Source organism: Pelobates fuscus, chromosome 1 (assembly GCF_036172605.1).
Source record: "Pelobates fuscus isolate aPelFus1 chromosome 1, aPelFus1.pri, whole genome shotgun sequence".
Lineage (NCBI taxonomy): Eukaryota > Metazoa > Chordata > Amphibia > Anura > Pelobatidae > Pelobates > Pelobates fuscus.
In genome coordinates this window covers 489600688-489625113 of record NC_086317.1, presented here as the reverse complement: position 1 = coordinate 489625113, position 24426 = coordinate 489600688, and the positions used below count along the sequence as shown (strand labels likewise).

The window sequence follows — 24426 nt, the reverse complement described above, 5'->3', positions numbered from 1 at the left end:
TGTTTGTCTGTTAGTGTGTGTGTGTCTGTTAGTTAGTGTTTGTCTGTTAGTGTGTGTTTGTCTGTTAGTGAGTGTGTGTTTGTTAGTGTGTGTGTGTGTGTGTGTTAGTGAGTGTGTGTCTGTTAGTGTGTGTGTGCATGTCAGGGAGTGTGTTACTATGTGAGAGTGTATGCGTGTCTGTTAGTGAATGTGCGTGTCTGCTAGTGACTGTATGTGTCTGTTAGTGGGTGTGTATGTCTGTTAGCTAGTGTATGCATGTCTGTCAGTGAATGTGTGTGTGTATTTACAAGGCGGGGAAGGGTGGGGTGGGGGGGGGGGCGCCTGAGTTTTGTCATGCCTAGGGCAGCACATAACCAGGATACACCACTGCTCTCATCAGTGGCGTACACACGACCCATGGGGCCCCGGTGCGAAAATTGATCCGTGCCCCCCCCTCCCCTGCGCTTACTGTTTATGGGCCGGGGCCGCAACACATGGCGGCAGGCACATGGTTGCAGTGCTGCAACCTCGGTATGTATGCCAGTGCATGCAGATACACATACACTTAAAGCTCAATGAAGTGGTCTGTGTGCCAGGTCCCTCTAGGGTTAACCCTGCAGCTGAAAACATAGCTCCCGCAGGACCGGCCGGTGACACTAGGGCCAGGCTGAGGTGGCCAGCTCCTGGCCCCCCTCTGGAGAAGAGGCTGGCCATACTGGCGTACATACTGGGTTGCAGGGCGGCTGGGCCCCCTGGTGGGCCGGGCCCGGTCGCAGCCGCGTCCCCTGCGACTGCGGTATGTCCGCCACTGGCTCTCATTTTATTTACTGGTTTCTTTTATACTGATGTAATGTTTTTTTTTCTTTGCTGCTGAGGGAAAGAAAGAAAGAGTGCAGCATAAGAGGAGTTTCCATGTCTTAATACAATCTAAGTTTCATGTTTGCATTTGATATATTTTTGGAAAACAGATAAAATGACTTATTTATTTAAGCAACTGCCATTCTATATCATCAACCAGTATTCAGGAGATGAAGCCAACACTTCAGTGATCCAAATAGAAAGGTAAACTGATAGCGAGGAATGGGGATTGGAAGGAGTAAACAAACTAAATGTCAGGACAGAGTGGTGGTAGAGGATTTCGAATGGCCAACTGACATTACAGTTTAGTAGCAGGCAGGCCAGGCCAACATACGATATCGATTGTTAACTGAGGGAGTAGATAAGTTATCATTTAGAGTAGAATGGTAGATAAACCAATCAATATTTTTTATATTTCAGTTAGGTCAGACGCCAGGTGAAACGACTCCTATTTTCCTGCCCAGCGATTCTGAGTGGGACTGGACCCTCGCCAAGATATGGGTGCGCAATGCTGAGCTTCAGGTCCATGAAGGTGTATCTCACCTGCTTTACACCCATCTCTTCGCTGAGGTCTTTAATATTGCGACCACCAGACAGCTTCCGATGGGCCATCCGGTGTACAAGGTAAGGACTAATTCCAACAGTTCAGAAATAGTCAAAAACAGTGGCATAAGGTTTTCTAAGCTCCCCTGACCTACGCCCTGCAGTGCATGACTTAGCTCATTGGCTGAGAATAGCAGCTGATCTTACTCCTCAATGAACTGCAGGGCTTAGTTCAGACATAAAGCTTCCAGATCTACTGCTATAGTAGTGAAGGTGGGTCGTGGTGCCCAGTGGACCCCAAGTAAGAAGTCAAACTGTTCTAAAATGCTTTTTTTGACTCCTTACAATGGGAAGGGGGTGGGGTGCCAGGCCACTACTGGTACCATAACCACTCTGGCATAACATTTAGCCATTTTGTTCCAGTATTGAACAGATATTCAGCACATATCCTGACTGTCAGAGTACTAATCTGTCACTAGGATTTGTATATTTTGGCGATAAGTAGGCTTATTTAATAAAATGTCAATTTAAAGTGAATTTTAAATTTAAGGCCAGAGTAGCCAAAATTAACTTTGTTGCAATTCACTTTGAATTGCAACAAAGACCCTCACAGTGTTTTTAATCTGATAAACACCGTAAAAGATGTTGCCTTCTGTAACGGATCGACGGGCACCCCGACTGGGTACCTCCGTTGAAGGATGCTCCTAGCGCTTCCTGAGGACTCCAAGCACTGCAGCAGACACCACAACCACCGAACCGGAGAAGCATCCGAATGCTCTCAAGCATATGAATGCTGTAAACAGCTTAACAGGAAAAGCATACAATCAGCTTACACTCCTGGCAGTCAGCATACAATCCAATTCCACCAATAACGAGACGACGCTTCGTTTTGAGGTCAAGCAGAACTGACTGTACTGGCACATACAGCCTCTTTTATTCACAATCCACAAACATAGTACTGCCCACAGGGTTTTGAAAAACAACCAATCAATCCGTACAATACACACAGACACTCCCACACAAAATCCTCCCCTCTGCCTGTGATATGATTACTGAACACAATAGTTAATATAATTATCACAGGCAGAGAAATACAGTATTATAAAACATATCACAGGGACCCCAAAACATGCAATAACCCCATGAAACCCATCCATTGTTCTCACCATGTGCCTCTGATACATGAAATGGTGACCACCCAGTAACTCCAGTATGTCCCCAGATGGTTCTTAAAGGGCCAGCAGCAGCATAATAAAATACAATATGCCCAAATCAGTTCCTAGAAGGGCAATACATCCCAGGGCAGGAGGCTGGCAAACAGGCCCCTCCAAAAAACAGTGGCGAGGTCACTTTCGCCATATATATCCCCTTTGGGGGGTAGATTAACCAGGTACCTGACCTTCTGTCGGTCGGTGCCTGAGTTAGTCTGAGAACCCACCCACAACAGTAAGGTACAAGAGCAGCCCACCCACAACAAACAGTTACTGCACCTGGGTATTCCGCTGAGGTCACTGGGTAACACGCTGTGGGGGCTTGGGGGGCAGAGGCCAACTGCGCTCTGCCCCGCTTCTGCTGGGGCAGCTGAGTTAGGCCTTGGCTGTGGAGGAGAAATATTACTTACCCCCTCCTCCTGGTGTCCCTGCAAGGGTAGTTGGGGATCTGGATAGGCTGTCCAGCATTCCTGTAGGTCGGGTGCAGAGACCACGGTCCCATCTGCACCTTCTGGGAGATTAGTGTCTCCCCTTTGTGGGGTAAGTTGCCATTGGGGAGGAAGGACGACACTTTCGGCTCCCTGGAACTCACACTGCAGCTGGGGAGGAAGGACGACCCCTTCGGCTCCCTGTAACTCACACTGCCGCTGGGAGGAAGGACGACACCTTCGGCTCCCTGGAACTCACACTGCCGCTGGGGAGGAAGGACGGCACCTTCGGCCCCCTGGAACTCACACTGCCGCTGGGGAGGAAGGACGACACCTTCGGCTCCCTGGGACTCACACTGCCGCTGGGGAGGAAGGACGACACCTTTGCCTCCCTAGGGCGCACACTGCCGCTGGGGAGGAAGGACGACACCTTCGGCTCCCTGAAACTCACACTGCCGCTGGGGAGGAAGGACGACACCTTCGGCTCCCAGTAACTCACACTGCCGCTGGGGAGGAAGGACCACACCTTCGGCTCCCTGGAACTCACACTGCCGCTGGGGAGGAAGGACGACCCCTTCGGCTCCCTGGAACTCACACTGCCGCTGGGGAGGAAGGACGACACCTTCGGCTCCCAGTAACTCACACTGCCGCTGGGGAGGAAGGACGACACCTTTGGCTCCCTGGAACTCACACTGCCGCTGGGGAGGAAGGACGACACCTTCGGCTCCCTGGGACTCACACTGCCGCTGGGGAGGAAGGACGACACCTTCGGCTACCTGTAACTCACACTGCCGCTGGGGAGGAAGGTTGACACCTTTGGCTCCCTGGGACTCACACTGTCGCTGGAGATCTGGGTTGGCTGCCCAGCATCCCTGTAGGGCCGGTAGAGAGACCTCGGTCCCATCTCCACCTGCCATCTGTGGGTCTTCCCAGGACCAGTCTGTGAGGTCCCTCAACATTTGCGAGTAAGGACCACTGGCTTCCGCACCTGGTAACGCCAGCTGCTGCTGGGGATCTGCCCAGCATCCCGTTAGGCCCGGTGGAGAGACCTCGGTCCCATCTCCACCTGCCTGTTGTGGTTCCTCACAGGACTAGTCTATGAGGACCCCTACTTCGGGTTCCTCTGGCCGCCTCAGGGGTTAACCTTTTCGAATGCAGCCTCTCTTTGGCTGCTGTAACACTCCTTCCGCTGAGCATATTCTCTCTCTTTCGCCAGCCGGAATTCTCGGTCCATCTTTGCGTTTTGCTCGGCTGTGACCTGGTTCCAGATCGCCTGGAATATATCCATGGGCACATTATCACCATACTGGGCCACTCGCTGCCTCACCTCCGCCAGCCAATCATCGCCAGAGCCTTCCATACTTGTCTGCTCCAAGTCGCTGGATACCTCTGCTCCCAGGGGCGCTGCACGTGTGCTAGCGTTGCCCTCAATTTGTAACTCCACGAATGGTGTCTCCAAGCTGCTTTACCTCTCACTAGGACGCCATCCCACCGCTTGCCACCAATGTAACGGATCGACGGGCACCCCGACTGGGTACCTCCGTTAAAGGATGCTCCTAGCGCTTCCTGAGGACTCCAAGCACTGCAGCAGACACCACAACCACCGAACCAGAGAAGCATATGAATGCTCTCAAGCATATGAATGCTGTAAACAGCTGAACAGGAAAAGCATACAATCAGCTTACACTCCTGGCAATCAGCATACAATCCAATTCCCCCAATAACGAGACGACACTTCGTTTTGAGGTCAAGCAGAACTGACTGTACTGGCACATACAGCCTCTTTTATTCACAATCCACAAACATAGTACTGCCCACAGGGTTTTGAAATACAACCAATCAATCCGTACAATACACACAGACACCCCACACAAAATCCTCCCCTCTGCCTGTGATATGATGAACACAATGGGTGATATAATTTTCACAGGCAGAGAAATACAGTATTATAAAACATATCACAGGGACCCCAAAACATGCAATAACCCCATATCCAAAATTCACCCAGATCCGTTCAGTAGTTTGGAAAATACAGTTTAGCGCAGATTCCGCAGAACATATACAGGCTATATGAAAAATAATTACTGGGGGGCGTGGCCTGGACACCGACCGAGATGGCCGCATAATTCCGGAGCTCCGCTAAATCCACTCTCAATCCGGCACTAGCCATCAGCATCGAGGCCAAATAACTGGCTCAACACCCTCTATAATGCCAGGCATGCACTCCGGCATGAAGCAGAACACAAAAAAAAGGGGCGACAGGAGAGAAATCGGCAGATCGGTGGCGGACATGCTGACAACTCCGCAAGGCAGACAGGCCTCACAAGATGGCCGCCAGCACAGCCCGCGTGGATCCCTCTCCCCGGCCTCCACAACGGGCAGCGACATACCAGAAACGCAACCAGGGGACCCCGCACAAATACTTGCTAAGCTGCAGGAGGTGAAAAGCTTTTTAGCCAAAGAAATCTCCAACAGCACGAGAGAGGTCAAGGCAGAAATCCAGGCGTTGGGCGCCCGGACGGCGGCCCTAGAGGAGAAGATGGATCAGGTCACACAGGCCCATAATGGCACCGTATCACATTCCAGAGCAATGGAACAACGGATATGTGACCTGGAACTCACGGTGGAAGACCTCGCCAACCGCTCCAGACGCAATAATGTGAGGATTAGGGGCCTCCCCGAAACAGCCACGGAAGGGAATCTGGTGAGCAAAATGGAGCACTATTTTAAGCACTTACTCCCAGACATCCCAGATGCCTACTGGGCAATCGATCGGGCACACAGAGCGCTCCGAGCCCGGAGAGCGGAGGGACAGGCACCGAGAGACATCATCATCCGTTTTCATTACTACTCCACCAAAGAAGCGGTGATGAAATATGCTAGATCCAACGAGCTAAATTACCAAAACGCCATCATTACCTTATACCAGGACTTTTCCCCATCCACACTGCAACGCAGACGAAATTGGAGACCCCTCACAACACTGCTTCAAGAGCAAGAAATCAAGTATACATGGGGGCACCCCTTCAAGTTAGTGGCTTTCAAGGCCGGGACTACCTACACTCTGCAACCGGGAGGAGATCCACTAAGATTCCTAAGAAGCCTCCAGATAGAACCACCAAGAAGTTTTGCCCTACCCGGAGAATCACTACCCGAACTTAAAGATCTACCCGAGGATTGGACAGTTACCAGAGCAGCTAAAGCCTCCACGGACCGCCACACCTGAGACCCTCAGCGGACACCTCACGACAACTTTTGGTTTACTCTCCCAACCTGCCGGGACCCGGTTCCACAGGAGAGAAGGACTCACTTGAACTGTCTAATACTCTGTCGCTGACGGCTAATTGGTATCGTATGTAGCCCTTACCTAGATAAGTTCTTTTACAAGGGACTTAATTTCTTGCACCCAGTTCTGAGGGGGCGATTACCGGAGGTGGGGTGTGCTTGTGTACTGTATGTTGTAGATATGATGACCCACACACGGAGGCAAAACGATCACTGGGGAAAATAAGGCCTAACACGTTTGCCCCCGTTAGAGTACCCCAACATGCGGTGCACTACCAGTTCATTGGGGCGGGGCACCCCTCCCCTCCCTCCCCTCCCTCCCTCCCCCCCCTCCCCCCCCTCCCCCCCTCCCCCCCCTCCCCCCCCTCCCCCCCTCCCCCCCCTCCCCTCCCTCCCCCCCCTCCCCCCCCTCCCCCCCCTCCCCCCCCTCCCCCCCCCCTCCCCCCCCTCCCCCCCCTCCCCCCCTCCCCCCCTCCCCCCCCTCCCCTCCCTCCCCCCCCCCCTCCCTCCCCCCCCCCTCCCCTCCCTCCCCCCCCCCCTCCCCCCCCTCCCCTCCCTCCCCTCCCTCCCCCCCCCCCCTCCCCCCCCCCCTCCCCCCCCCCCCTCCCTCCCCCTTAGACTATTTCACCACTAACGACACGGAAGATGTCAACCCGACTTCGCTGTGGGCAGCACACAAAGCAGTGCTACGGGGACACCTCATACAGGCAGCCACGCATAAAAAACAAACCAAAACGAAACACCTCCTAGAACTACAAAACACAATGCGGAAACTAGAACAACAACATAAGCAGAACCCCACCACCACCATATACACAAGACTGCAAACCGTACGTCACGCTATAAAAGAACTCACCATAGCAGACATAGCACACTCCCTAGTCTGGTCAAAGCGCTTTTTCTACGAAAAAGCCAACAAGATGGACACACTACTAGCACGGACCCTCCGACCCAGACCAGGACATAAGCCCATAACCACACTACGAACCGCAGCCAACGACCTGGCACACACCCCTAAAGATATCAATAACACGTTCACTGAATACTTTCAGAAGCTATACAACCACACCCCAAGGGAAGGGGAAGCGCAGACTCAATATATCACACGCATAACAGAATTCCTATCCCAATTAGACCTGCCCCAGGTGTCCACAGTGGAAGCCAATACCCTGGAGAGCCCCATCACACAGGAGGAGGTAGAATCGGTGATATCTGCCCTTAAAGGTCGCAAAGCACCGGGCCCAGACGGGAACGACATGGGATATTACAAAAGATATAAGGTGGAATTAGCCCCCTACCTCACCAAATTATACAACCACTTCCTCCAAGGCGGTACTCCGGACCGCGACATGGCCACTGCCAACATAGTTTTAATCCCCAAACCCGACAAAGACGGTACACTAGCCGCTAACTACAGACCAATATCACTTATAAACGCGGACTTAAAAATATACGCAAAGATATTGGCACAGAGACTAACCCCATTACTTCCAACATTAATACACCCAGACCAAGTAGGCTTCATGCCGGGACGCCAATTATACGAGAATACGCGCAGAGGTGCTGATCTGATGTGGCTCATGTCTAACTCCAAGTCGCCAGCCCTGGCGCTTTCCCTTGACGCAGAAAAGGCCTTTGACAGGGTCCAATGGTCTTTTCTGTTCCACTTATTACAAAAACAAGGCTTCCCAGACACATACATCACAGCCATAAAAGCCCTATACACAGACCTTCAGGCACAGACCGTAATAACAGGCGCCCCGAGGACGCCATTTCGGGTGAGCAATGGAACGAGACAGGGGTGCCCCTTGTCGCCGCTGTTGTTCGCGATAGTTCTAGAGCCACTCTTACATCTAGTCAGAACTGATCCAAATATTAAAGGGGTGCAAATTAGGGGGGTGCAATTCAAAATAGCAGCTTATGCGGACGATATTCTCCTCACTCTCGCAGATCCGATGCCCCCAATGGCAAATCTGGAAAAACTACTTCAAATTTACGGGGAGCTATCCGGGTACAAAGTCAACCTCACTAAATCAACAGCATTGCCATTTCACATTCCTGATCACGAGATACAATACATTAGACGAACGTACCACATTAAAACAAATACAACCATGCTCACTTATCTAGGCGTCAGACTAACTGCGGACCACAAATTGCTTTACCAACACAACTACACACCACTGCTCAATAGACTCAAGACAGACCTAGACAACTGGACAGACAAGCCGATTACATGGCTTGGCCGACTACACTCGGTAAAAATGAATGTACTGCCAAGACTGCTATTCCTCTTCCAAGCGCTCCCAGTCCGGGTCACCAAAAATGACCTAGCAGATACTCAAAAAGCAATAGATGCCTTTATATGGCAAAGAAAGAGACCCAGGATAGCCAAGGCAACATTATATAACCCCAAATGGAGGGGAGGATTGGGTATGCCCCATCTGCACCATTACTACACTGCCGCACAAATAGCTCACTGGCACTGCCCGACTAACCAACGCAGATGGGTGGACATAGAATCCCTCATGACTGGGGCAGACCTACCACAATTCCTCATCTGGGTGCCCAGGGAACACAGGGTACTCCTACGGACAGAATGTCCGGCAATCCTTAACTCCCTTAGCTTATGGGACCGAGTCGCAAAGAAACTTAAATTAACAGACTTACCGTCCTTAATGACTCCGGTCTTACGCAACAGGGCATTCCCACCCGGACTGAGGGCACAAGATTTTCACGGCATAGAAGCCACAGGCCTACAACGTTACACACATCTGTTCACAAACAACCAATTGGTATCCTACCAACACCTGCAAACTCTGACCCCACTAAAAACAAGTGACTTCTTCAGATATGTCCAGATTAGGGACTTCGCACAGACTAGAGAAGTCAGAACGGCAATGGCCAAGCCGATCACTTTCTTTGAGAAAATATGCTTACAAGAGCGTATGCCAACCAAACTAATCTCACTACTATACAATCATATATGCCTAGAATCAGGGACCTGGGGCACTCAAACATACACCGACAAATGGGAGGCGGACCTGGGGGAGACATTAGAGGGGACTGATTGGCAGGATATCTGGGAGGCTAATGCAAAAGTTTCCATATGCACGGCCCTTCAGGAACAAGCATACAAAATACTACTTCGGTGGTACACGACCCCTGTCAAACAGTGCCACATGCAATTATGCCCCACAGACACCTGCTGGAGGCTCTGCGGAGAAAAGGGCACGTACATTCATATGTGGTGGCACTGTGCCAAGGTTAAAGTGTACTGGGGAAATATTGCAGACCTAACCTCGAATATACTACAACGCAGGATAACACCAGACCCTTGGGCGTGCCTGCTATCACGGCCCACAGAGGGACTAAATAAACACGACCAAAAACTACTAAACATGCTTAACTTGGCAGCTCGTAGAGCGTTAGCACAATACTGGATTAAACACGAAGTACCCCCGATCTCCCTAGTTCTCTCCAAAATCAGGGATAATTACCTGATGGACAAGTTAACCGCACAGGTTCGCGACTCTAGCGCCACCTTCCAAAAAACTTGGGCACTCTGGGAACAATATGACGTATAACATACTGAGCATAGTCCCAACTCCGATAGTTCAGAATTAAGAAAAAATAATAAACAGCATGACATACCCACTGTTACAGGTTTTCAGTATTATGTTTTATACTGTATATATATTATATTATATTATATTTTGTTTGTAATTTTTTACTTATCTATGTCTCGATGCTCAATTGTCACCGATGTTTGCATGGAACCAGCGTATCGAGACAAAACTTAAATACACGTGGACTTGGCACAACACAAAGATATCCTTGAAAGGCTTCTGCGCAAGCCTCATGTAAAGTATCATTATATGCACTAACATACCCTTCCTTTCTGTAATACACCTATTAAGATGCTTCTTGTGATTGGGCCTCTGCGCAGGCCAAAAGTACTGTGATACAATGTGCCGGTCGGCGTTTAAATAAAGAATTGAAAAAAAATAAAAATAATAATAATTACTGTATAATGTGTCCCCTGTTGTATAGTTTAATACTACTGCACGATGTCTTTGTGCACCAAATACCGGCGAGATGGCACCGTGTAGAAAAGTCCAAACAGTGTCTGTGAGTTGAAATGGCCGCCATCCATTGTTCTCACCATGTGCTTCATCCATTGTTCTCACCATGTGCCTCTGATACATGAAATGGTGGCCACACAGTAACTCCACAGTATGTCCCCAGATGGTTCTTAAAGGGCCAGCAGCAGCATAATAAAATACAATATGCCCAAATCAGTTCCTAGAAGGGCAATACATCCCAGGGCCATAGTCGCAGGGCAGGAGGCTGGCAAACAGGCCCCTCCAAAAACCAGTGGCGAGGTAACTTTCGTTACACCTTCCCATTCTGGTAGCCTGTCCTTTAATTGAAGTGCTCTGTTGTCGAGTTTGAGATATGTGACCATTCATGAGAGCCCAGCAGTCAGGACATGTGCCATTAGGAGTTCCAGGAGTATATAGGGATCAGCACCTCTTAAATAGAGCACCACACCACCTGATTGGCTGGGGAGGGAGTTCTCACTTTGACATACAAGCCATCCATGCTCTCAGCACACAAATCTCAGGTTTTCAAGCTAAGCTTCTCCTAGTCTTGCTGAATAATCCTGTGCACTGATTCATTAGGACTTCTTAAACCACAGTGTCTGGGGTCCTAGGGTATATATGGATGTGTTTTATTGGAAGAATACAAATTCTAATTATTACCAGGGAAAATATTTCACAGATGGAACGCAATGTGCCTGTAATCCTTTGTTCTTCTGTTCCAGCTCATTATTCCGCACCTTCGCTACACGCTGCAAGTAAATGTCTTAGCTAGAAATAAACTCATTGGACCTGGCGGCACCTTGGATTGGGTAAGATCTACCATTATCAAATACCTGGAGTGCAACAGGAGAGATCCCATGATGGGCCATGACTTAGGACATTGTAGAGCACATGCTGGCCCATGACTATGGACATTGTAACAAAGAATGTGTAAGGTGCTCATTTTTGTTGGTCCTGCTCTCCCCCATACATTACCCCGGTATTTTTATTGTGCAAAAAAAAAGGTGTTTTTTTCCCCCCCAAAATATCAGTAGTACAGAGTGAAGTATAAGCTCCACTCCTGCGTAAGATTCAAGTTTTAGTCTCCATCACTGACTTCCAGAAGAAGACCTGCACATATTGCTTCCCAGATAACCAGCATTAGGATTGTAAGACCCAATTTTCATACTGTCACTTACATACTTTAGTGGTTTAGTTATTCTGGTCTACTTTGACATGGAATATCAGAATTCTGTTCCACAAATCTCCGAACCCAAATAGCAGTATTAAACCTGTTCCATGCAAGTGTCAAAAGATATTCTATGCTGTGCATCAACTGGCCAGGTCTCCTGACGCCCCAAATGATATTCCTTTATGCAGAATAATTAGAATGGTATGAGAAGATATGAGATCCAGGGATGGAGAGGAAGGGAAATGGACAGACGTTTGCTACACAAGTGGGATTCTAGTCCCATTTCTTGCTGTGGAAATGAATGCCACAACATGGCAATGACCCCAACCTGCTTTACTCTATAGACGGTGGACATGTGCATTCATTTTCAATCATATTAGGATTTATCTGAATATACAGTGATTGGTGGGTCACCCAAATTCTGTAACTTGGAATTGCCATATGATCAAATATCAAATTTAAAATGGACAATGGATGAACTGTTGTTTGTAATTTGAGTTCCGTTTGTGGCACCCCAAAAAATGGATTAATTATTAGGGTACGCCCCCTAAATAAATAATAAGGAAATAAACTAGGGATCAACCTGACTGGACATTTAAGATACACAATGAAACTCAATATTGTAAAGCGCTACGGAATCTGTTGGCGCTATATAAATTGCAATAATAATAATAATAATAAAAACGTAACCAAACAAAATCACCAATATTGACAGACTGTGGCCAATTTAGTAAATTACCATTTTATTCGGTCGGAATTTGGGGAAGCCAATTCTGACCGTAATTCAATTCATTAAAAGGACACAAAAATGAGCCTATCACAGTACTGAATGCACTGAATAGAGATATACATATACACATTATATATATATATATATATATATATATATATATATATATATATACACACACACACACATATATATTAAAGGACAACTATAGTGCCAGGAAATCAAACTCTTTTTCCTGGCACTATAGTGCCCTGAGGGTGCCCCCACCCTCAGGGTCCCAATCCCGCTATGCTGAATGAAGAGGAAGGGGGTTAAAAACTCACCTTTCTCCAGCGCCGGGCTTCCTCAGCGCTGGGGACTCTCCTCCTCCTTTGGCCGTCATCGGCTGAATGCGCGCGCATTCAGCCAGTCCATAGGAAAGCATTCTCAATGCTTTCCTATGGACGCTTGGGTCTTCTCACTGTGATTTTCACAGTGAGAAGCGCGGAAGCGCCTCTAGCGGCTGTCAATGAGACAGCCACTAGAGGCTGGATTAATCCTAAAGTAAACATAGCAGTTTCTCTGAAACTGCTATGTTTACAGCAGGCAGGGTTAATCCTAGATGGGTGCCTATAGTGGTCCTTTAATATAATGCATATATTTGGCAGTACAGGGATAGGCTCATTTTTCACCCCTTTTGGTTCGCCAGTTTTCCTTGAATTCTTCGTATAGACGCTATTCCGACAAGCTAAACCACCGACCAAATGTTTTACAAAACTTCAGCCAAATTGATTCAGTCAACCAGATTGTTTCTGCCATGCCATAAGTAATATGTTAAAAAAAATAATAGAAAGAAAGAGAGGACAAAATAAGTCCTCAGTGGGAGAGTAATCGAGGGGAAGGGGGTCCCTACCTTTAATAGTCCTAAGGGAAAACAAAATGAAATAGGACAGATGCGTGAAGGAAATTAGCGGTGAACCATCTAAAGACAAATGCAAAAATCAGGTGTCTACTAGAAAAAGAGACTGCCTGACAAATGTTCTAACCTAAAGTTGAACAGCATGCATCCTAAGTCTCATAGGCAACCAACCCAGGTAATAGAGGTAGCTAAAAAGCTGAGCCAGTGTTAAGAGCTTGAAAGAAGCCTCTGTAGGAGAAGTAAACTACCCCAATTCTATGCCCAGACAGAAACCCCTGTCGGTAGGAAGCTGTCCCTAGTTACCTCGGCAGTGTGAGAGGACCACTAGTGCCTACCCGAACTCTAATCCCTATCTGTCCTAATGATTAAAAAGATTTAAACAAATAAATCCATGTGCTACCAAAGGTGATCAAAAGAAAATAATTAAATAAATAAAGTAAGCTTGACGCGCGTTTCAGCACGCCGTCATCAGGAGCAATAAACTTTTGAAGTTCCCTGTATCCGTTTAAATAGCTTTTGTTGCAATCAAAAAAGATTGTGAAATGCTGTGTGTGACTCGTGTGTAGTATCCTGCCGTAAACTCTAGTCTCTCATTGGTCTGATATTTTCTCAGTGCCGCCCCTTATCGGCCGCGTCACGTGACGTAATCGTGACGTAAGCGGAGGGGCGTGATATCGGAATTGGGCAGTACCCACGTGGGGCCGGAGTGGGAGTGGTTAGGCCGCAGAGTGACAGCGGTATCATGTAATTGAAAAATCCTCACTATTAGAGACCTAACAGGATAGTGCGATCGTTTAGGGGGTATGATTAAATAATCATCCTGATGAACCGAGCGCAAGTTAAATGCAATAGTGGTACTGTAAGTTCCACTATTATAAGGCATGAATTTTACAGTTACTACAATCACTAGATCGTGATACACAGAGATGGATCAGCCAAAGGGCTTGACTAAGTGATTACTATACAGTTCACAGTTCATATATAAGATATAAGGTAATACTTGTAGATCCAATCCCATTGGGTCAGTATGGTCCCATATTTTGAAAAAAGGAATAATCGGACAGAGAAATAAAGATAATATATATAAGAAATAGTGGTATGTGTGATATATAACATATATACAGATCAATTTGTCACTGTGATTTCTTCAGTTTTCTTGTTTTTTGTGCATTCTTCTCTTTTCTATAAAACCTTAGATTGCTGGCTCTGGAAAAGGTGGAATAAAAATTCTGCTGAGGAAAGCTATGGAAAAACTGACCTACACTGCCCTCTGTCTCCCAGAAGACATAAAGATCCGAGGAACAGAGTCTCTTCCCAACTATTTTTACAGAAACGATGCAATGAGCATCTGGACAGCTTTGGAGAGGTATACATTGCATGTGTTTTATCTGTTGTCCGATATCGACTGTCCATCCTTTAACACGTGTTTTGGGCCGCTGCTTTGATTGGAGCTTTAGAAAGTGGAGTTTGACAATGATTTTGTGGACAAGACTGTCTAGAGCAGATGGTTAATTATCTAGGCTTCCTTGATAAACCTGCATTGAGAGGTTTTCATATGTAAATGATCCCTAGCAGATATTTATATTTAAAATTTGTCATCATAAAAGGTTTGTTTTAAGGCGTTTAGGGCTTTAGGAGTTCAAGGATGGGTGGTTTGGGGTAAATGCTTCAAGCTACGGACTGTAAGTTCCACAATACTTAGCCAAACACCTCCACTTGACTATTAGCCACCCAAAGCTAACCCTATAGCTTGTGGCACAGTGCTGTACCCTGTATCATTACATTGATGGGTACAGCAGTGTGTCTGGTGCTTTACTGATGCTTGATAGAGTAAACAATGCAGAGATTTTTTTAAAGAATCCCTAGTGAAATCCACATGTGACCAGGAAGGTAGGTATATGGTTATCCACTAGTCTACAGACAAAATGCCTAATTGAATGTGTCTTAAAGGAGCACTCCAACGTTAGAAACAATACTTACATTATTAATACTAAAACATTCCTGTTTTTAAACTAGATATAGGGTCCCACCCACAGTGTCCTCAAAAAGAAGTTACTCTAATCCAGCGGAGAGATGGTCTTCTCAACACAGCTCTGCAGCACGCTACTAGTTATCATCTCCTGGACCAATCCAAAGGGTCTAAGAGAGAATACTTGGAGTCTCCCACTCTCCACCAGTAAAATGCTTCTGTATGAGAGAGCCTCACTTTCACTTTGAGTGAGCACTCAAAGTGAGAGAAAGAAAACCTTTTGGGAATAACAAGACGTGTAACTAGAGAAATGTATAAAAGTTTTATAAAATAAAAAAGAGGGGACAAACAGTTAAGCTTTTACAGGAGCCATTTAAAAGGAGCATTCCGAATATTGTTACAAAGAAACAGATACATTATGTAAGATTGTATTTGCTCCGCCCCCAGCTTCATCTCAGACATCGTCCATTACTATTATAAGGATGATGACTCTGTGTCGGAAGATCCGGAGCTCCAAGCCTGGGTGGGAGAAATCTTTAAAGAAGGATTCCTGGACAATCATTCCTCAGGTAGGAATTTGTATCTAATTGTTTTACAAACGTTAACTAATTGATCAGCACTGAATAAAGAATTTAGTGAGGGTTGTTGGTGCATTTTCTACTTGGCCACATGGGGTGATGTGAGAGGTAAAGTACTATTTGGTGTTTAGACAGAATTCATAATATCACTGGACACGTTCTGTGGTCCTACTTTTACTGTTGATGTTTCCTTACTTTTTTGCAGGGAATGATTGGATTATAACAGACATCCCCCACAATACCCATGAAATACTGTATTTACCAGCCTGTCCTCTCTCTGCTTACAGAAATCCCCTCCTCCCTGAAAACCCAAGCAGAACTAATCAAATACCTGACCATGGTGATCTTCACGTGTTCTGCAAGACATGCTGCCTTTAATAGTGGCCAGGTGAGCGAGATATTGTAAAATATTCATATAGGGCACACAGAATATTTTGTGTTTATGTTCTAACTCATTCTTTACAGCAAGAAATTAGACATTTCTCTATAAACCGTATCAAACAGTATCCATCTGTCAGGGTGGTGGTCCAGTGACCGGGACCCAGACACTGTCTGGGCGGCGGTCAGATGACCGGGACCCAGTATGCCTGATGTTGAAGTAGGAGTCACAGAATGGAAGTGGATTAGCAGGGTCTGGTGCAGGGTAACCGCATGCCCCCTAGTGTTGAGCACCAGCGTTTGTGCGGCCACATACCAGGACCCTGATGCAGCTTCAGCGGATCCCAGGAACTAGGAGCTTAGAATTAAGCAGACCTCCCAGGAGCTGAATAGGGAGGCTCTACAGCAGGAATGTATCCAGTACAGAAACAAGGCAAGACTAGAATAGACACCAAACAAGACAAAACTAGGAGAACCCAGAACCAGAGAAGGATAGGAAGCTAAACCCAGAACATGTACACAATACATAAGGGAAACATTAACATAACATGGGCAGGACGTGGGCTGTGAATACAAACTAAAACAAGACAAGACAAGATAGGCAAAACAAGAGGAGACATAACTAAGTACTATATGTGAAAACTATGGGGATTTAGTTACATTGCATAAGCCTGCCACAAAGCCAATGTACCCCATATTCGGCAGGTCCTACTCAAGAAAAGGCAGAGAACTTGAGCAACTGCCTGCAGGGAACAACTTAAACAAAAAGAATCATGGAAAAGGAACGGGTGTGGCAACATAAAACAAACATTTAAAGGAATCCAAGAGACTGGGAATTCCAGGAACAAAATAAAAGGAATGAAGCCAGAAAACCCAGCATAAAGAAAACCAGACCTGGAATAGAAAACCAGAAAAAACAAGAAAAACTAAACAAGAATTGTAAAAAGAGTACTGGATACCAGAAGCCATTACCAGAATGATCCGCAGCCAGGAACAGGATGTGACACCATCAAGCTGTTTACAGGCAGATGGACAGACAGATGGACGGATGGACAGACAGACTCTTGTTAATATAACTGTCTATAAATAAACCAGGAATTTGAGGCGGGCTGTGTGGCCTAGTACTGGTTCTGTGAAATAGCTGACACAGTGGTGGGATGAACACTGCATGCGCGCACTTGGCTAGCAAATCCTTGCTTTCTCACTAGAGGGACCTAAACGGAAACTTTAAGGACACGCAGCACCACAGCTTTAATGAATTTGATAGATTTTTACTTCATTAATACATTGTATTTCTTGTGTGATAAAACCTTTGTAGTTTTTGCACACAAAAAACTAAAAACAGAGCTTTCTACAAAGTTTTGTTAATGCACACTTTCACCCCATGTTAACCATCGACCGACTGTAAAGTTTATGACATGTGGCTGCTGTATTCTGCTCACTAAATATAGCACAAAAGCTGCTTCATTAAAGGGACACTATAGTCACCAAAACATCTTTAGCTTTATGAAGCAGTTAGGGTGTACAGATCATGCCCCTTCAATCTCACTGCTCAATTCTCTGCAATTTAGGAGTTAAATCACTTTGTTTATGTAGCCTTAGCCACACCTTCCTGCATGTGACTTACACAGTGTTTACTTCTGATTGACAATAAAACCATTTTGATTTCATGCAGGCTGTGTCAGCCACAGCCAGGAGAGGTGTGGCGGCTAACTGAGATTGCAAAGGCATGATCTATACACCAACACTGCTTCATTACACTAAAGTTTTTTGGGTTACAATGGTGTCCCTTTAAATCCACAGCCTAGCTACACCCAGAGAAACAGGCAGACAGTGCTAATCATTCTAGGATGGGGGAGCAGACAGAATGACAAGGGGAAGCAGACAGCATGACTAGGGGTGGAGACAGCATGACTGGGGGAGCAGACAGCATGACTGGGGGAGCAGACAGCATGACTGGGGGAGCAGACAGCATGACTGGGGGAGCAGACAGCATGACTGGGGGAGCAGACAGCATGACTGGGGGAGCAGACAGCATGACTGGGGGAGCAGACAGAATGACTGCGGGACGGAGACAGCATGACTGGGGGAGCAGACAGAATGACTGGGGGAGCAGACAGAATGACTGGGGGAGCAGACAGCATGACTGGGGGACGGAGACAGCATGACTGGGGGACGGAGACAGCATGACTGGGGGACGGAGACAGCATGACTGGGGGACGGAGACAGCATGACTGGGGGACGGAGACAGCATGACTGGGGGACGGAGACAGCATGACTGGGGGACGGAGACAGCATGACTGGGGGACGGAGACAGCATGACTGGGGGACGGAGACAGCATGACTGGGGGACGGAGACTGCATGACTGGGGGACGGAGACTGCATGACTGGGGGACGGAGACTGCATGACTGGGGGACGGAGACTGCATGACTGGGGGAGCAGACAGAATGACTGGGGGAGCAGACAGAATGACTGGGGGAGCAGACAGAATGACTGGGGGAGCAGACAGAATGACTGGGGGAGCAGACAGAATGACTGGGGGAGCAGACAGAATGACTGGGGGAGCAGACAGAATGACTGGGGGTGGAGACTGTATGACTGGGGGAGCAGACTGTATGACTGGGGGAGCACACTGTATGAAAAAGGGAAGCAGACAGTATGACTGGGGGAGCATACAGAATGACATAGGGGGCAGACATGAGAGCAGATATGACAGTGGGAGCACACAGTATGACAAGGGGAAGCAGACAGTATGACAAGGGGGAGCAGACAGTATGACAAGGGGGAGCAGACAGTATGACAAGGGGAAGCAGACAGTATGACAAGGGGGAGCAGACAGTATGACAAGGGGGAGCACACAGTATGACAAGGGGAAGCAGACAGTATGACAAGGGGGAGCAGACAGTATGACAAGGGGGAGCAGACAGTATGACAAGGGGAAGCAGACAGTATGACAAGGGGAAGCAGACAGAATGACTGGGGGACGGAGACAGTATGACTGGGGGACGGAGACAGTATGACTGGGGGACGGAGACAGTATGACTGGGGGACGGAGACAGTATGACTGGGGAAGCAGACAGATTGACTGGGGGTGGAGACTGTATGACTGGGGGAGCAGACAGCATGACTGGGGGAGCAGACAGCATGACTGGAGGAGCAGACAGCATGACTGGAGGAGCAGACAGCATGACTGGAGGAGCAGACAGCATGACTGGGGGGCAGACTGTATGACTGGGGCAACAGACTGTATGACGGGGGAGCGGACAGTATGACGGGGGAGCGGACAGAATGACTGGGGGAGCGGACAGAATGACTGGGGGAGCAGACAGAATTACTGGGGGAGCAGACAGAATGACTGGGGGAGCAGACAGAATGACTGGGGGAGCAGACAGAATGACTGGGGGAGCAGACAGAATGACTGGGGGAGCAGACAGAATGACTGGGGGGGCAGACAGAATGACTGGGGGAGCAGACAGAATGACTGGGGGAGCAGACAGTATGACTGGGGGGCAGACAGTATGACAAGGGGGAACAGACTGTATGACGGGGGAGCGGACAGTATGATGGGGGAGCAGACAGTAGGACTGGGCGAGCAGACAGTTTGACGGAGGAGCAGACAGTTTGACGGAGGAGCAGACAGTTTGACGGAGGAGCAGACAGTTTGACGGGGGAGCAGACAGTATGATGGGGGAGCAGACTGTATGATGGGGGGAGCAGACAGTAGGACTGGGCGAGCAGACAGTTTGACGGAGGAGCAGACAGTTTGACGGAGGAGCAGACAGTTTGACGGAGGAGCAGACAGTTTGACGGAGGAGCAGACAGTTTGACGGGGGAGCAGACAGTATGATGGGGGAGCAGACTGTATGATGGGGGGAGCAGACAGTGTGGGAAAGGGGAGCAGACAGTATGACTGGGTAGCAGATTGTATGATGGGGGGAGCAGAAAAGAAAATCATCGGCAAGGAAGCAAATAAAGGACTTTGTGAGAGGGCAAATAAAGGACTTTGTCCCATGGTACCTCATGCTTCTGGGATTAGATGAACAATTTGGCTTTTTACCGGTTACTAACACCAATAGTTTTGGTGTAACGTGCCTCTGTTTTACACAATTTACAGTTTGACTTCTACTCCTGGATGCCAAATGGTCCATCAACCCTGAGGACTCCACCTCTCATGGAAAAAGGCACAGCGACCTTTCAGACCATCTTGGACACTTTACCACCAGTTAACATAACTGTCATCAATATGGCCGTCATGTGTCAACTCAGTCATGAGCCAAAGGATCGGGTGAGCTAGTGATATACAAAGGGCTGTGTGTGTACTAAAGGTTGAGACAAATTTTACTTAAGGTCATTTTTGGAATAATTAAATGAAACAAAAATTTAAATCAGCAAGTAGAATCAATATGAAGACTTTAAATAATTGATTATTAAGTATTCAGCTTTTTTCTTTTTTTTTTTTTTTTAGAAACCATGCACATTATTCAGTAAGATATATACATTAAATTCAAAGTGACATTTTAGGCCACATTAAAGGGACACTACAGGCACCAAGGCAAATTTTACTTAATGAAGCATTTTAGGTGTATAGATTATGCCCCTGCAGTCTCACTGCTCAATTCTCTGCCATTTAGGAGTTCTATCACTTTGTTTATACAGCCCTCGTCACACCTCCCTGCAGCTGTGGCTTGCACAGCTTCCCTAAACACTTCCTGTAAAGAGTCATCTAATGTTTACACTTCTTTTATTGCATGTTCTGTTCAATTGAGAAATTTTTATATCCTGCACTGTTAAAAAGGACTCTCCAGGCAGCCGTTTTTACTCACCTGGTTCCAGCACCGGGAGCCTCGTGAAGCCGCGCCCCCTATTTCGTCAAAATGACAAAATAGGCGGGAGCGAGCAGGGAGCAATCAGACGCTTCCATTTGGAAGCTTCATTGCTCCCTTTTGCGCATGCGCGGCTTCGCCACACGGCCGGGAGCTGACTGACAGCTCAGCTCGCGGTCTTTGCCCGCCCCCTCTCCGACAGGCTGGAGAGTGAAGGCGCGCACACAGTGCCTTCTTTCTCCTGCACACGTCAGACGTATCTTAATACGTCTGACGTGTACAGAGCCTTTTTAGGGCCCTACATGATAGGAAGTCCCTCTGGTGGTCGTCTGAGTGACGGCCACTGGAGGTATTCCTATCAATCAATATAAACACTGTATTGTCCCTGAAAATACAGTGTTTACATTAGATTGCCTGCAGGGAGCTATAGATCTCAGCTGAACAAATACATTAAGCTGTAGTTGTTCAGGTGACTATAGTGTCCCTTTAATACCTTGCTAGACCCTATAGAAGCCTCCTGTGTGATCAAAGCTCAATTTATAGAGCAGGAGATAAAAAAAAACATTTAAAAAACAAGTTACATCTGACTGAAAATTAAACCATTTTGTTTTAATGCAGGCTGTGTCAGTCACAGCCAGCGGAGGTGTGGCTAGAGCTGCTTAAACAGAAACAAAAGTGATTTAACAACGAATTGCACGTCTAGTAGGGAATACTTTGTCTCTTCTTATTGGCAATCTTTGGCAAAAGGCAGAGTTTCCACCCTTGTATGCAGTCATCATCTGACACAGTGCACAACAATTGCCTCAAACACAACACAAGTGAGATAGAAAGTACGACAGTGAGGATAGGTCTTGGCAGGTAAAGCCAGCAGGAGCCAAACACAGGAGAACATCAGAAGGAAGGACTTAAGGTCAGTATATCTCTTTCATTACCCTCCCAACCACCTTCACACAAAGGACATGTCACCTTGGGGGCAGTTTGCAAATAAAACCTAAATAAATAAGAATAAAGCTTTAAGAAACACAATTCTATATTCATTTTAACAGACATTCATTGGCGATAAAATAAACTCTAAGACTGAACAAATGGAATACTTCGACAATGCTGGTACTGAGATGATCTTTTCTCCGTTACAGAGACCTCTCGGTAACTACCCAGACGAGCGTTTCACGGAGGACATGCCCAAGAAATTCATTCAGGATTTCCAGAAGAAGCTGTCTGACATTTCCAGTCAAATTAAGGAGAGAAATAAGACAAAGAATCTGACTTACCCGTATCTGGATCCAGAGAGGATTGAGAACAGTGTGTCCGTTTAATGCAGACTGCATTTAGAAATTAAATCCTGAATGGAGGTGGAGGAACGTTTTTGATGCTCGTGACGTAGTGAGCTGTGGTGGCCAAAATCCAGGCAAAAAATATGGAGAATTATGTGATTTATAATAAATGTCACCCTGTAAGGCTGGTCTCTGTATAATCTAGATCTGTGTTATATAATGCCACACTGTACTGATGGTGTCTGTGTAATCTAGATCTGTATTATATAAACTACTAAACTACTTTCAATTACTTCCTCCCTTGGACTATTGCAGTGGGCTAATTCTCCCACTCATGTAACTGGCAATACCCTCGACCTTATTTTCTCCTATTCATGTACATTATCTAATATCTGCAATACTCCATTTCCTCTCTCTGATCACCACCTCTTATCGTTTGCTCTCAATTACCCCCTCACCCAACAACCTCAGCCTAACCCCCCTCAGCTCAGGAGGAACCTTAACTCTATTGACCTCCAGCAGCTGTCGGCTGACATTGATTCACAACTGCTATCCATCCCTTCCCTCTCCTGTCCCTCATTGGCCATCTCCACATATAACACTACCCTCACATCTGCCTTGAACACTGCAGCCCCACTCCAAACATGCACCACGAGGAGAACACGACCCCAACCTTGGCATAATAAATCAACACGCTATCTGCAGAGTTGCTCCCGCTGTGCTGAACGCTCCTGGAGGAAGTCCCGCACCCAGGCAGACTATCATCATTATAGATTCATGTTGCTTTCGTACAGCGCAGCCCTTGCCCTCGCCAAACAGTCCTACTTTTCCTCTCTCATTAGTTCATGCTCCCGCAATCCCAGACGTCTCTTTGACACTTTTAATTCCCTTCTCCGCCCTGCTGTGGCCACCCCCAAAACTAACCTTACAGCTGATAGCTTTGCATATTACTTTACTGACAAGATTGAACAGCTAAGGAAACAATTCTCCCCTCCTTGCCGTTCTCTTTCTCAACCACACATAAATCATGCTTTCCCTACCCATCAGACTTTCTCCCCAGCTACTGAACAAGAGGTGGCTGCACTTCTCCATTCCTCTCGCCCCACCACTTGCCCACTTGATCCTGTCCCATCTCACCTCATCAGATCTCTCTCCCCTTGTCTTGTGCCTATCCTAACACACATCTTTAACTGCTCTCTCTCTTCTGGCACTGTTCCTGCTGACCTTAAACATGCCACTGTAATACCTATCCTGAAAAAAACATCTCTTGACCCGTCCTCCCCCTCTAACTATCGTCCCATATCCCTGCTCCCTTACTCATCAAAGCTTTTGGAAAGACTTGTCTTTACCCGTGTGTCTCACTTCCTTAATTCCAACTCTCTCCTTGACCCTCTTCAGTCTGGCTTCCGCCCTCTCCACTCTACTGAGACCGCTCTTATCAAAGTGACTAATGACCTAATCTCCGCTAAATCCAAAGGTCACTACTCCATATTAATTCTCCTTGACCTCTCTGCTGCCTTTGACACAGTTGATCATGCTCTCCTCCTTCAAACTCTTCAATCACTCGGTCTCTGTGACTCTGTCCTCTCTTGGTTTTCCTCCTATCTCTCCCAACGCTCATTTAGTGTCTCCTTTTCCAAGGATACCTCCTCCCCTCGCTCTGTCTCGGTTGGAGTTCCCCAAGGCTCTGTCCTTGGTCCCCTTCTATTTTCTCTTTATACTGCCTCTCTTGGAAAACTTATTGCCTCTTTTGGATTCAACTACCACCTGTACGCTGATGACACTCAGATGTACCTCTCCTCACCTGACCTCTCCCCGGCCGTCCTGTAACGTGTCACTGCTTGCCTCTCTTCCATCTCTGACTGGATGTCGTCACGCTTTCTCAAACTTAACCTCTCTAAAACTGAACTCCTTGTCTTTCCTCCTCCTAATACTGATCCTCCTCTCTCACTCTCCCTTCAAGTCAGTGATATCCACATAAGTCCATCCCTACAAGCGCACTGTCTTGGCGTCATACTTGACTCTGGTCTCACCTTTGAGTCTCACATCCAGTTTGTTGCCAAGTCCTGTAGGTTCCAACTCAAAAACATAGCCCGCATCCGCCCCTTTCTTACGCAAGATGCTACCAAGGAGCTTGTCCATGCTCTAGTAATTTCCCGCATGGATTACTGTAACCCTCTCCTGATTGGTCTC

General features: G+C 47.3%; 1 protein-coding gene across 1 annotated transcript in view; it reads left to right on the top strand.

Annotated features, from left to right (window-relative positions):
- The window catches only part of LOC134600390 (hydroperoxide isomerase ALOXE3-like), a 177741-nt gene extending 155440 nt beyond the window's left edge, over positions 1-22301 (top strand). Inside the window, exons 10-16 of the mRNA XM_063445013.1 lie at positions 1258-1461; positions 11133-11219; positions 14406-14575; positions 15626-15747; positions 16044-16144; positions 20251-20421; positions 22096-22301. Of these exons, the coding sequence (XP_063301083.1) occupies positions 1258-1461; positions 11133-11219; positions 14406-14575; positions 15626-15747; positions 16044-16144; positions 20251-20421; positions 22096-22275 (1035 nt within the window). The 3' untranslated portion in view covers positions 22276-22301. The remainder of the gene's footprint in view (positions 1-1257; positions 1462-11132; positions 11220-14405; positions 14576-15625; positions 15748-16043; positions 16145-20250; positions 20422-22095) is intronic.
- Positions 22302-24426: the final 2125 nt, after the last annotated feature.